This window comes from Erpetoichthys calabaricus, chromosome 8 (genome assembly GCF_900747795.2).
Source record: "Erpetoichthys calabaricus chromosome 8, fErpCal1.3, whole genome shotgun sequence".
Taxonomy (NCBI): Eukaryota; Metazoa; Chordata; class Cladistia; order Polypteriformes; family Polypteridae; genus Erpetoichthys; species Erpetoichthys calabaricus.
Window position 1 is genome coordinate 149,363,332 of NC_041401.2, and position 15,041 is coordinate 149,378,372.

The window sequence follows — 15,041 nt, forward strand, 5'->3', positions numbered from 1 at the left end:
ATTTGTAGAAGAAACTAAAAAGTCAGTCAAAGTATTGTTAGCAAATGTATATGAAGTATGTCAAATATTTGCTAAAATGTGGTATAATATTTAACCATTATTAAAGTTAATGATACCAGAAATCAGCAAATGGCAAATGAGCAATAAATGTATTTTGTGTGCATACTATTGGTATCAAAAATACATACTGTTGATAATATAAAAATACTAAGCATGCTTTAATATTAGTAAATGATAGTTCCACAATCAAGAGTGAGTATTTTGAAGGCACAGTAAAGTCAATATATTAATGTTTATGTAATACATTCTAATGTTTAATATCTGTCTTAACAAAAATACCTTTCAGAGACATTTAATGTTACACATTTCTATTTATAATCATGACAACACACGTTTAAACACTGCTTTTAAGCGGCTTCTTGTTTATGTGAGAGTCATCTAAGAAATGGGAAAATCCCAATGACTGTTGTATCTCCACTGTAAGCATGAAACCTTCCTTGTCATTAGTTTGCTCTTGAATTTTTAGTTTTATTTTTTTACAAAATTGGAATTTTGTATATGTTGCTTATGTTCGCCTTTGGACATTTGGAGATTAAATAAGTAATTCAAATGGAAAATGCAGAAAAGAGATTTGTATATTTTATACATTACCATAGAATGCAGTTAAATTATTGTTTTGAAAGATTTCCAGTCATTTAAATTTTACTCAGAATTATTATTATTATTTTTTAAATGAACTCATACATTTTCATGTTGTTGTTATTTCCATTGATGTAATTTTACACACAACTCAAATCTGAAGATGCTTTTTCAGTAATTTGTACTGTGGATAATGCATAATATTCTGCAACAATATAAGTATATATTTCACCCTCTACTTTTACATTTAAATGTGAAAAAGAAATGGATTAATAATATTTACTTTTTTCTTCATTTAAATAGATCTCTCAGACTATCCTTATAGAATAAACCAATGAAGGAAGTGCTTGATGGGAGATCTAATAGTTATTTTATTACAAATGAAGTTGTGTAATAATTATTTAAAAATAAAGTCTGGAATTGGGTGTTAATTCTTATCATGTGAAAAAATGCTGAAAAAATGGGAAATTGGATTAGGTAAAGGCTTTATTTTGTAATTAGTGACTTTATTTCATATTAATGTCTAATTACAGGCTTATGCCAAACCCAAGAATTTGGACCATTAGAGAAATCCCTTTTAGAGAATAGTTTCAGTACCTTTTAAAGATAAAATAATGAAGAACAGTTCAATTATGTTACATGTTTATATTACCATTATCAGGTGTTTCATAAATCCATCCATCCATTTTCCAAACTTAATTTTGAGCAGGCTTGCTGTTATACATAATATATTTCAGTATTTATATATTGCACAGTGTTTGTGTTTTAGTTAGCGTTACTCTGGATTTTATTTTAACTACATTTATGGATGTATGCAATATTTCAAGCTGGTCAAAGGAAAATACACTGTAGAAAAAGCCAATAATGTTAAAAAAAGAAAGAGAAACTCAGTTTCATGAGTATTTTACAATAAACTGAATGATTGTTGTTCTCTGCAGAGCTGCCTTATACAGTATGTGGACATGGGAATTTGAATGCCGTGTTTACCACTACTGGACACCTGTTATACAGTACTTCCTTATGCTTCTAACAGTGATTGGTGGATAGGTCACTTGCTAATGTTATCTTTCTTATTTATCTAAAAGTGTGCTTTTGTAAAGATTCGGACATCATGTATTTGAAATAATCACAAGATATATTCACACAAATATAACTCAAAAATTCCAATTCACTGAATGCTTTCAAAATAACATTGGAATGAGATATGAGGTTTCCAAATTCTACTTCTATATGTGCTAGCATATCATTTCTTCTCATGATTCCATGCATCCACAGTTGTTTGTGTGGAGAAACATTTTTTAAGATTAATGTAAAATTTACACTTTACCACTTTCTACTTGTGACCCTCTATTCTTCTTGAAGAGCTGATATTAAACTAAAGAAATGTGAACATTTGTGTCATGTCTCCACTAAACCTTCTGTTACTCAAGCCTATTAAGATACAACACAAGTTTTTTGGTCTTTACACATAGCTCATTCCTAACAGTGCTGGAATTAGTCTAGTATCTCTTCTATGGAGGCTGTTATTTTCTTTATATAATACGTAGAGTGTCCTGCACACAAAATTTGAGATTTGGTCTCACGTGTGTTATGCAGTTTAAGTATAACGTCTCTTTATAACCAGCCATCTTACTAGACTTATTAAACACTTCTGCACAGTCTAATTTGAGGACATTAGTGAGTCTTGCTCTCCCATGTCATTTTCATTAGGTACACGTAACCGGTCCAGTTCCAGCATTCTATACCTACACCTGCATTTTTTCTTTCAAGTGTAGAAAATGAACATTACTTTACATTAAATTTCTTTCAACACATGCCCAGTAAAATCAGAACTTTGCTGAGTCTTTCAATAGGCAAGTTTAAGCGACTTGAATGTTCGGTGCTTAAGTCAGTATTACACCCTTCTGCTGCCCACATTTAGAATCTCTGTCAGTTGAACATTTATTTGATAATGAGCTATTTTATTACAAATGTTTTCAAAATTAAAATTAGATAAGAATCCAAACTGTTCTTTTTGCTTTTCTATACCCAAGATGTGTGACTGCAAAGGTTGTTTATACTGGCAGCTACTGTTTAGCACATATCTCTGTTTTTCATTTTTTTACAGGATGTTATTATAATGACATAATACTAGTGAATTGGTATTGGGCATAAGACTACTGACATTGGTGCATGCAATGGGAGTGCAAACAGGCTCACTTGGAGATTTGCCACATCTTTACTGCCTAGACAGAGCCCAGAGCACATGGTCACTAAGATACAGTGCATACAGTAATATAAAAGATATAAAGTGCATATACAGTATTTACATTTGCACTGTGGTGCCCTGGTCCAACATCTTTAATAGGCTTCTGCCTTGCACCAATGCTGTCTGATTAAGTTTGAGCATTCAGTGATACTGTGTTAGCAGGAGTGAGTTTGACAATTGAATTGATTAATGACCAAATATTTACCTTTTGGTACATAACTATGAATTTTGAAGAAATAGGTCTCTGACTTGACATCTTCTTTAAAATGATTATATCAATTGAGCTGAACTGAGATAAAATGTCTTCCTTGTTTTAATGAATATACTTGGTGACCTCAGATCCACAAAATACTTAAAATAAGTGAAAGGCCATTTTTAATGCAATAAGAAGCAGCTGGCTTTCATTGTGCCCTCATGTGACCAGTAGTGTTCCTGCTGTACTGCTAACTGTACTTTAACTAATCCCAAAACATTTTTAATTTTCAGGAAGAAAGAGTTTAATGTGCTTGCATTTTCAATGTGTTTATGAGTGTGCATAAAATAGTGTACTGTATTTGCTTTGCTTTATAAATGGTTGATGTTTTTTTTCTGCTTGCTAATTCCATAACAGGGCATTTGCTAACTAGGTACTTTATGTGTTTCACAGGAAATCTTCTTCTTCTTTCGGGTGCTCCCGTTAGGGGTTGCCACAGCGGTTCATCTTCTTCCATATCTTTCTGTCCTCTGCATCTTGCTCTGTTACACCCATCACCCGAATGTCCTCTCTCAACACATCCATAAACCTTCGCTTAGGCCTTCCTCTTTTCCTCTTCCCTGGCAGCTCTGTTTTTCGAAAACTCAGAGATTGTAAGATGGACAGTATTTTATAAAATTTTAGGGTAACAAATCCTAATAATATGGATTACTGACTTAAATTAGATAGCTTTTACTTTTAAAACAGTGCTAGTATTTTACTTTATATCACGTTTTTTCTTAGTAACTTACAGAAATGTACCTTGCAATATGAACTTACAAGAAATTAAAGTTAGTTATTCTATTGCTTTTAGTGATAGATCTTTTGTAAACTTGCAGACTAGAGAAAGTGGCTTTACACTCTTTTCCCCCAGGAGGAGAAATTTGTTGTTAATATCTCTGTTTAGTGACTAGGAACAGCATTAGCATGTTACCAACTAATTAAGGTCATTAAAAGCCCACAAGTAACATCAAGACTGCTTACCCAAGTGATTTGGCTAAGTTCTTCTTCAGGCTTGATCAGTCTAGCTTGTCCAAATTGCCCAGTGAACTAAATTGATATATATATTTCTTGACTTCTCCATCTGACTTGGATGTGATGAGCTCTCTAGTGAAAAGCAGCATTCAAGTTTAACACAGGTGGGAGTTTTAGCATTAAATGAAATTTGTTTTTTCATTCTGCTTCATTCAATATTTTTTGCCTTCAAATGAAAGAGGAAAGAGACTGGGTGAAAATTATATATTGAGCACACAAAACACATACATTCACTTCGTTAATTTTTATTTTTTTGTGAGGGTTGAGCAGGCAACAAGCTGAGCAAGGCAAACTACAATTTCCTAAATTGAGCGAAGTCAATAGGTCCTCATGGAGAATCCTTAAGGATTCCCTAAGAAATATATTCCATGTAGATCCCATTTAAGAAATATGTTCCATGCAACATGTTCCAGATCTTCTTCAAATTTCTTTCCAGTATACTGCACCCTGAGGACATTAGAACATTATCTGATGAGATAAGAACAGGCCATTCATCTCAACAAGCATGACAGTCCTATTCAGGTATATTCTACAAAATAATATTTTACATTTGAAGGTCCCAAAACTCTATACCACACAAGTTGGCAACCCCTGTGTTTGGTTAATCGGATATACAATTTAAAAATTTTTTTTTCTTTGGAATTGCTTCAATTTCATTATTTGCACTTTACTTTAAAGCTTCATTAAAAACAATATTTTTTGGGGACACATTGTGACAAAACAACGTATAACTGCCCGTGAGTGAATATTGTTTCTGATTCTCTAATGTTTGTCCCTATGATTTATTGATTGTCATAGCAAACGCTATTCTCACGGTAAACTGTAAACATTTTAATATGAATGGCATATCACGATCTCCTTTGTTGTGTAATGTTATTCGCGGAATATATACATTACCTTTCTTTTTGCCTGTTAAAATTTGCATCGCTTCTCCGTGATCATCAATATACACCTGACCGAATTGTGTATTCTTTGAAATTTAACTTGTCGTTGCTTTAACTGTTCCAGGACCACAGATTCTCATAGCGTATGGTCCATTATTGTGTAAATCCACGTTTTGTGCATTGAATGATGCCAATGTGAAAATAATTTGTTGTTTACTCTTTGCCTTTTATTTCTGACCTCAATTTGTCCTGCTATTTTTTCAATTACATTTGGTTCTGATGATTAATCACCTTTTGTTTGCGGTAATGAGATCTTTTCTATCTTTTCTTTGATACTGTAGCGACTGACATGATAAAGTGTCGCAAAAGTTTTACTTGAACAATCGCCGACTTCCTAACCCCAAACACAACTTTCTAGCACCCTCTCCAACGCCCCCCCTTACCGCATCAATCAATACCCTGTTATCAGTCTTCCGTGCTGTACTCTGCCCTCCCTCAATCGGACCTATTAGTCACTTAAAACCAAAAAGCCCTCAACCTGGCTGGGACACTACAATACTTTCAAATCTTACTGCTTTCATATTCTGTACCTGTCTCTGCATGTGTATCGTGCCATCGTTTGTTTGAGCCTTTTGAATTCCACTGCTTTCATAATCTCTTATGTGCCTTTTTTTCTCTCCAACGCCTTTGGGCCTCTATTCTCCATATTGTCCTTATACGCTTTATATATGCTGAGAGCACATGATCTGTGTGTACTACACGACTGAGTGTTTTTTTGATGGGTGAGCTCTTATATGATATCTGTTGTAAATAGGGCGTGTCTTGCAAGGAATCTCATGTTCCACGTCCCCGCGAGACGGCCCTGGGACAATCTCTTGGCACCAAGTCTCATGTTTACGGTCCCCGCAAGAGCTCCATGGCAAGTCTCTTTTTTCTCGCGGGTCTTTTAAATGTCTTCCGAGAAGATCACGTATCGTAGCCTTGCTTTTGCTTTCCATGATTTTTTTTTTGTAATAGATAGATGTGCGGTGTTTGTCCTTCACAAGTTTTCAACTGTTTCCCTAAGTTGTTGTTGAAGGATTAATTTTAAAGTAACTTCTGGGATCCACTGTACTAACTCCTTTCATAATTTTAAACACTTCAGGTATGTCACTTTTTAATCTCCATGACTTAAACTGAAAAGGTTCAATTCCTTCAATCTCTCCTCAAGTTCATACCTCTCAGTCCCAGAATCAGCCTAGTCACCGTCCTCTGGCCTACTGTAGCACTACTATGTCTTTTTTGTAATATGGAAACCAAAATTGTACACAGTACTCTATGTGATGCCTCACTAATATAAATTACACTTAATTATATAAATTAAACATAACCTTCCCTGACTTATACACTACACAACATATTATATAACCTAACATCCTTTTAGCTTTTTTGATCACTTCTGAACACTTTTCTTGATATCCTGTAGATAGTGATCAGTCCACTATGACTCATAAGTGCTTCTCATAAGGCATACTTTCAGATTTTAAACCTCCTGTTTTGTACACAAATCTAACATTTTAACTTCCTATGGGTAATATCTTACATTTACTTACATTAAAAATCATTTGCCACAAATCTGTTCAAGCACATATTCTGTCCAGGTTTTTCTGCAATGGTGTACCTGGTTATGCATTATCTGCTCTTCTACCTAGTTTAGTATTATCTTCAAACCTAACCAGCTCTGTGATTATAATCCTATTCAAATCATTGATGTGTATTGGGAAGATCAGCAGTCACATAACTGATCCCTGAGGGAATGTTACTTTTAACATCACCTAATTCTGAAAAAGTTCTCCTCATCATAAGTCTTTGCATCTTGTGTATTAGCCAGTTTTGTACCCACCAAGAAAACACCTTCAATTCCCACTTCTTTAGGTCTGATCACTCAGTATTTTAGCTTGATCCTCATTTCATGTTCAAAATATGTAAGAAACCTTTATTATACAGTATGTAGAGGAGGAATGTCTCTCTTTCTAAGTTTTCCTTGATTGAAGAGCCAGGCATTTTCTGTTAGCGTGTGTGGCCAGATACCCTATGTAGTCTAGACTAGTATTCATGATCTTAATCTTTAAATAACTACTCAAAGATATACACCTTAGATGAGGATGGGGATGTAAGAAAACTGGCAAATTATGTATCCCATCCATTGGTTTGCCTTCTGCATCACTCACAGTAATACTGGTACTGTACATTGCCCCAGTTAGGTATTTATTCTTATGTTTGTCCAAAGCTTACTTACATATAAACATCTGAGGCACTTATATTTTCCAATTGGGCTAATCACTTTCCCAACAATTTGCAAAATTAAATCCATTTATTTTCCATAAAGGACAATAAGCTCAGATATGGATCTTCTAATTTTCCTCTCATCTGTATCACACACTCCTGTATTGTAAATATTATTGTACAAAGAGCCCAAAGGCTTTCCAGCTTTCGGTGGACTTTGACATGTGGTAAATGAAAATAATGAACAATGGAAGAGCCAAAGTGTACCCTTGGATGATTCAGTCATCCCTTATATATGTATATGTGGTGAAATAGTTGTTTAGCTTTCATCTGCTGGTACATATCAATCAAATAAGAAATCTTTAGTTTTGACACAATGTCTGTTATAAGTAATCAGTGACTTGCACATAAATACAATAAAAATACAGTGTGCATTAGATGTTCTCCTTGATAAAGGTACTCCAGGAATCTTTGTCATAACCCTCTGCAAAGTTCAAGTCTTCCAGGATGACTAGATAGTCATTAAGTAGTATCCTTTCAAACATGAAATCCATAGTTTCAGAAAATGCAGCCAACCATGACAGATCCTAGATGCACACACACTTACACACACACACACAAATTCTCTCTCTGCAATTCGGTATTTCAAAGAGACAACCCTTTGATCTATTGGTGCAAATTCCTACTGTATGTCACCAAGCTTAGGTCAATTATTCTCACACATGTCTGGGGCCTATCCCTTGGGCAACTTCAGAGTGAAGGGAGGACAGCTTCCAGTTAATGACCTGGTTCCAGAGCCAATGCTGTCCATAGAGGTGAAGTCAGCTATATGAAGAAGACCATTTCCACCCTTCTGCATGAACTCTGGCTTCTTTCATGCGTTTGAAATGACATCCCCTGTCTTGACCAGAGCTTTCATGATATCAGGAAACATTATTTCTACAGAAACTTAATGTAAAGTCTTTAGCAAAAAAAGACAAAGGATCCAAGTATTCGATACCAGAGCTGTTCATGTATACATAATCATGTGATATATGTATGAGCAGTTAGTGTGTCATAATACAGGGCAGAGGGGAGCCAGTTATCTCTACAGTTAAACATCAGTGATAACAAGGCTATAAATTGGAGTTCAATATGCTATTGCTCTACTTTTCACAACACTTTTTATATTTCCTTCCTAGACGCTCCTATTACTTATTGTTGACATGTTTCCTTAAAAGGCATACATTAGAAGCTCATTAAAGCATGGGAAGTAACTGGAATGTTGAATCTAAAAGCAGCTCTTCCCATGTATTCAGCCAAGTGTAAAAGCATCATCTTTTGAATTATGATTGAATGTTTCAAATATAACTCTCAGAAGATTAAGCATTACGTGTTAGGTCCATGTATGTTTAATTAGGGGTGGCATAAATGTTAACTACTTGAGAGTAGTTAAAAAATGGCATTGCAAACAGTTGTAATTTTCCTGCAAGCTGTTCTCTGCTTCTTCTTACTTGTTACATGCCAAATATGTGTTCAGTTTTAAAAGAACCGATTATTTCACTGCATGAAAGTGAAATCTTGAAGGCAACTTACTGTGTTATTGTGTATCAGTATAACTTGTTACAAGAGTAATAACCGTGCTGAATGTTGGATGTTTCATTACTTGCATTTTTGCATTTGTACCCTTGAACAACTTAATGTTGCACTTAATATTTCTCCGCCAAGTTGTTACTGATTAATTTATTTAGTGCTTTAGGCTACTTCATGTGTATTATGAACATTTTGTTTCACAACTGAAATTATTCATATACTGTACGAATCCAAATATAGATACAAATTATTTTTCATGAAATTTTGTAGGTCCATATACGCTGGTAGCAGCACCCCCTGCAGACTGGAGGAACATGGAAAGGCACAGTGAGAGTCCTGGTCTACATAACAGCCCAGACAGGAGAAGCTGCAGTCCTGATTTGAAAGGACCTCCACCTGGAAAGATGGCACGAATGGAGCAAAATGGTAGTCCTACAGATATACGAGTTCGACATAATGGTGCCCCTACCAGAGCACTAGGAGGTAACTGGTCTATCTGATACAATTTTTTATTTGAAAATCATTTGCTAAATATTGAAAAATAAAACGAAACATTTGAAAAGCTAGGAAGGTGTTGCTCTTGGCAAAGGCAGCTGGTTAATTAATATATGAAAGATCTTATTCTTTGTCATTTTGACTAAATATTGGTTCTCATTTTTGTGGTTTCTCAGTTCTTCATATTGAATGGGTGTAATATGCATCATTATTGTAAACTGGCTATGTTTCTCGGCTTTGTCCAAAATTTTGAGCTTCAGTTATAGTTCCACCAGTTAATCAGTTAATCAAGTACTAAATAACTAGCCATGTACTTTTCTCTATACTATATTTGTAGGTTTTTTTTTTACCAAGGGCTAATATTATTGGCAGGCAGTGTGTTGCAGTGGTGAAGATTTAAGACTTCAAAACCTGAGGCTGTAGGTTCAAATCCTTCTACTGACACCGTGTGACCATGAGCAAGTCACTTCATCTGCTTGTGTTTCAAATGGTAAAAAAAGAAATGCATCCAATTGTATCTCAAATGTTGTAAGCTGATTTAGATAAAGGTGTCAGTCAAATAATCAGTAATAATAATGTTATGAGGTTACTGGAGGTGCTTACTTTAACTTGATATTTACAGTTGCACATGAGCAAAACATTCCTGCATTAAATTAATTTATAGTTTTCCTAGTTACTTGGCTTTTGTTCATAGACAGTGCAAAACACAATTTTACAGGAAACTATAACAATTAACAATTATATGTTCAACCATGTTTTTTTTTTGCCTTAGCCATAGGCAGACAATAAAGTGCTAACACTGAATTGAATTAATTTATTACAGGGGCATCCCGGTTCAAAGTAAACAGAAATACATGTAAATGTAAATAATTTTAGAGGGCAGGGTGTGGGTCCCCTTTTTAAGTCCATAGATGTATGTTACAATGGAGTAGTGTGTGTGGGACCCTTTAAGATTAAATTTATGCCATCTTTCCTCCTTGCCATAGAGCTGAGGATGCCACTTCCACTTCTCTCTCCCTCCTTTTTTGCTTCTAGCGAAGCTACACCAGTGTTCGCAGTCACCGTGTCTCACACCAACAATTGAGGTTTATAGTGTGCTTGCTAACCACTGAACTTCATTGAAATTTCTCTTTCCGTTTCACACCTAAATTGTACAAGGCAAATTTAATCTCATCTCTTTTTTCCTATCCAGCACACAACATCTTCTTCAGTTGTTCACTCACCCTATTGGTTAATAATGCCATCAGTTGCTTCTCCTGTGTCCTTCGTTTGCATAAAGACACCTCTAAGTGCAGAACATGTACATTAACATAATATTAAAAAAATATCAACAAATACAACATTTATTGACAAAGAAACAAACACAGGATGGCTAATTTTCTTTTTTCTCTAATTTTACAAAATTTCAATCAAATCAGTCTAGGCATTTTTGAGAATTGGAGGTATTTAATTTTTCTATTGTGGAAGGGGTTTACTCCTTAATATTGATATATCAAAATGTCCTTTCTTACCGGATGCCTACTGCCATAGATATAAAATCCTCCCAAATTTCAGCTTTTTAACTAAATGGAAAATAATGTTTTTTTTTTGATGCGTGAATGAGTCAGTCAGTCAGTTAAGTTTGCATTATGTATATGGAGAAAATTACCAGTAGTAATAATAATACAAAGCTCTAGCTTTGAAGCCTGACTTCATACATCTTTGCCCTTTATGCTGTACAGTGCTTGCTTGCTTACAGTGTACACAAACCAAAAAAATCAGAACAACACATCAATCAAAAACTTTAACTCCATTTCAATAACCAGTAATGTTTTGTTTCATTCAGCACTTTCTTTACTCTGTTACAGACTCAGAGCTAAATGGCCACTATCTAGGAAAAGTTTCTTAAAGCCACTTTCAAGATTAAACTGAGGTCACTGCTAATTCTACTCCTTGGCTCAGAGAATGCCCTCAGCACTTCACAGGTCATTTTAGTGGTCACAAACATCTATTTGTTCCATATCCTGAAGCATCTCTTTTATGTCCTGCACTTTTCTCTGAAATTGAATTTTTTTACAGAACAACTGGCATAAGGTGCAAGCTCATCATTGATAATTTCTATAACCCTTTAATACTAAGGTGTTGTACCGTGTTAGCCATTATGAATGTAGAGAAAAGCCAAGCAAAATGACACCTTTTATTGGCTAACTAAAAAGATTACAATATGCAAGCTTTCGAGGCAACTCAGGCCCCTTCTTCAGGCAAGATGAAAAAGGGGCCTGAGTTGCCTCGAAAGCTTGCATATTGTAATCTTTTTAGTTAGCCAATAAAAGGTGTCATTTTGCTTGGTTTTTCTCAATAACCCTTTAAAAAAGATGAAAATCCTGCATACATACCTCTTTGCATTGTTGAGGAGTAGAAGGTAAATAATCTGTAAACCATATTGCATCAAAGGCTAGAAAAATGAAAAGCATTCTTGAATATAAAGGACAGGTGGAGCTTAAATTAGGTTGTAATTACTGGCAGCCACAACCGTTTTGATCAGGAAATGGCTTCAAGCAGTTTGTTCCCTTTTGGAGTGTGAAAGAGGTCCCACCTTTTTATTCATGAATCCCTGCTCATTCCAGAGCCTTTTCCATGGATATTTCATGGCAATAAAATCCCACTGAACTCTTGCACTTTTACAGTTTAGAGATGCATATGAAAGCATCATTATTAATAAATGTAGCACATACTGTAAGACTTTAAGTTAAACAACTTCTTATTAATCTTAATTGAGAAAGGCAAAAGCATCACTGTGTGGATAGAGGAGTTCTATGTGTAATATAGAATTACCAGTAATGGCGCACTGCACGATAACGTGCAGTGAATACACTTGACTTGAGCATTCATAGTTTTCGTACTCTTTCTCTGTACGTTTAGCATTCGTTTGCTCAGAGGTTGATGTGTTTGCTGCTTCTTGAGCAGCTCTTCTTTTCCTCACCCTAGCGGCCCGCTTCTACTCTTCTTTCGTTGGCATCTTTTCGCATTAAAACTGATTAAGTCAATGTTTGTGTTGCAGTTACTTAGTACGTTTTCCTTAATTTTTAACTTAAGCTGGCACTTAAGTCTTCAATCTGCATCAAGAATGATTTGATATGTAGATGTAGGGGAAGTGACAGCAAAGGTGGTAGGGAATGAGAATGGCGCCCGTACACGTGTGCCGCACGGTCACCCTGCTGGCTGCTGCCGGGAGTTGATTCTACAATAAAATAAACTAACAACAAAAAGAGGAATAACCTTGGAGGTCAATCATCATCCCGAAAGCGGATAGTAGACCTCACATAGTATATGTGTACCAAATTTCAGGTCAACAGGTCAAACAGTTTATGAGCTACAGGTGATTTAAAATCCTGGACAGAGAAACTGACGGCCACGGTAGCATATTACATATAAAGATAAAGACTATAGCTTTTACTTTGGCAAGGAGTACTTAATTCGTCTTCACTGCAGATTAGCTAATTAAATCACTTTTAAATTCTGGAGCAAATGTTGCTAATAATTTTTCATTTCATCGTTGCTGAATGTTTCCTAAACATTTTTTGTCACTTAAGAAATGAGGGCACACTGCATCCACCCCATGCTGCTAAATCTTAATCAAATCCAGCTCAGCTAGGAAAACTTTGAGATGTCCTAATAGAAACTTGCAAATGTTTTAATGAGATGCTCTGCATTATCTTTATGGAAAATGTGACTAAATTGGAGTGTCTTCAGTATTTCAGGTATTTTTTTACTCTGTGGCACTTCATGTATATGTATACTGGTCTAGATTATGAGTATGTATTAATGAAGTAATAGAAAGCTAAAGTTGGTCTGATCTAGACTGGTAACTTAACATTCTATAATCTTAACAGCTAAGTAGAATCAAGGCTTAAGACCACAGTCTGTGTTTCTGAGTGATAAGCACTAAAAATTGTGTTTATGCACTGTATCCTAAAATCTTGAATGCATTTATTTTTTTTGTGAAGGGTTTTTATATTCTTTATTAAATGACTCTTTTGTGTCTTAGGTTTTTTCCCTTCAAAACATGGCAAGCTTATTTATAGGCAAACAAAATTTTATTAGCTTATAATAAGTGTGGAATGGTTTACAGATGTTGTGTCATTTTCTGGTCTTTGATTATAAGGCTGGCTTTAAGACAGCAAAATAGTAGGCTAAAAGCCAATGTTTTACACCCTAAGTCATTCAGGAAAGCTTTTTATAATTAGAATATGTTTTCTTCTCCAACTGACCAAGAATATTAGTAACTACTACACATCTAAATGAACTAAAATATTCTTAAACATGTTTAAAAATGTTGTTTTATGTTAAGTATCATGAAAAATATTTTATGAAAATGAGTTTAATTTACTATAAAACAGAAGCTTTATCTCTTTGATTTCTGTGAATTTTGGCAGATCATAGTACATTTTCAAAATGCTTTAATTTTGGTTTGGAATAGTTTATAAATGCTAAATGATGAGAAAATGAACAAATAAGGTTGTGTGGTCTCTTGTTTCTCATTAAAACATTGGGTTTAACAGCCTTGGCTGTCAGTGGACATGTTCTTGTTACCCTTTTAAGACTTAAATGTCTGTATTTGGAACTAATTTCCATAATATAATCACGTGCACTTAAATAATACAAGCACATGGGAATAACTATAATGTTGTCAGTATGACATCGGCACAGTTGAAGGTGATTTTTCCACCCCAACAAATTTTGTTTTTGTTTAGTGTACATTTTTCCTGAGTATTTTCGCACAATTCACAACCATTTCTGATAAGCTGAGCATTTACATTTATTCTCTAAGAAGATGCTTTTATACAAAGTGACTTACAAAACAGGTGAATGTAATCGAGTAAACATCTGCTGGGAGGTTGGTTTTGAAACAGATACTACATGGCAAGCTTACAAAATTGATCATCACAAGTGGAAAGCTGTAAACCAAATAAAACAATGCAAAATGAGTTAATCTTTCCTTAGTTACCTTAGTTTCCTTAGTTTTCTATTTAGGAAAGCTTATTAACAAGAATGCTACTAATTATTGTAGCTTTTTCTCTGTTTTTATCTTGCTTTGCCTTTGTTTAAACTTTTTTATGTAGCACTTTGAGATTTACTACTAATGTAAAGTGCCCTATAAATAAAATGCATTATTATTATTATTAGTGACAAAAACTATCAAAGCAATTATTAATTAAACAGATATTCATAGAACAAAATAAATTTCAAAGGCTTTTTAAATTCACTAAGAGAGTCAGCAGTTCACAAACTAGGGGCTACATGGGAAAAGAGTCTGGATTGAGACTTGATGCCACACAGAAGTGACATCACCAAACACCTAAGTAGGGAAGAAGGAGCACACGACCTCATATATATTTCAATTCACACAGGTGCTGACCATTTTACTTCTCTGTAGGCAGAAATTAAGGGTTGGAACTTAATGCATGCTGCTGCTTTCAGTTAGTGTAGTGACCTGAAAATAGAAGTGACATCTGTCCAGTGTGGCTGTTTGAATGCAAAATGGGAAGCTGTAATTTGAATCATTTGCAGTGGCTTGATAACACATGAAGGTCCTTCTGCAGGTAAAGAGTTATGGTAGTCAAGATGCGACCAATGCCTGGACCACAAGATGTGCTGCATGCTCCTTCAGGTATGGTCCGATTTTGCAGAT

General features: G+C 34.8%; 1 protein-coding gene across 5 annotated transcripts in view; it reads left to right on the forward strand.

Moving 5' to 3' along the window:
* satb2 (SATB homeobox 2) overlaps positions 1-15,041 on the forward strand; it is a 223,698-nt gene that overhangs the window by 11,460 nt on the left and 197,197 nt on the right. For all 5 annotated transcript variants that reach the window (XM_051930522.1, XM_051930521.1, XM_028807591.2 and 2 more), the window contains one exon: positions 9,146-9,358. In XM_051930522.1, coding sequence (XP_051786482.1) covers positions 9,190-9,358 — 169 coding nt within the window. In that variant the 5' untranslated portion in view covers positions 9,146-9,189. The remainder of the gene's footprint in view (positions 1-9,145; positions 9,359-15,041) is intronic.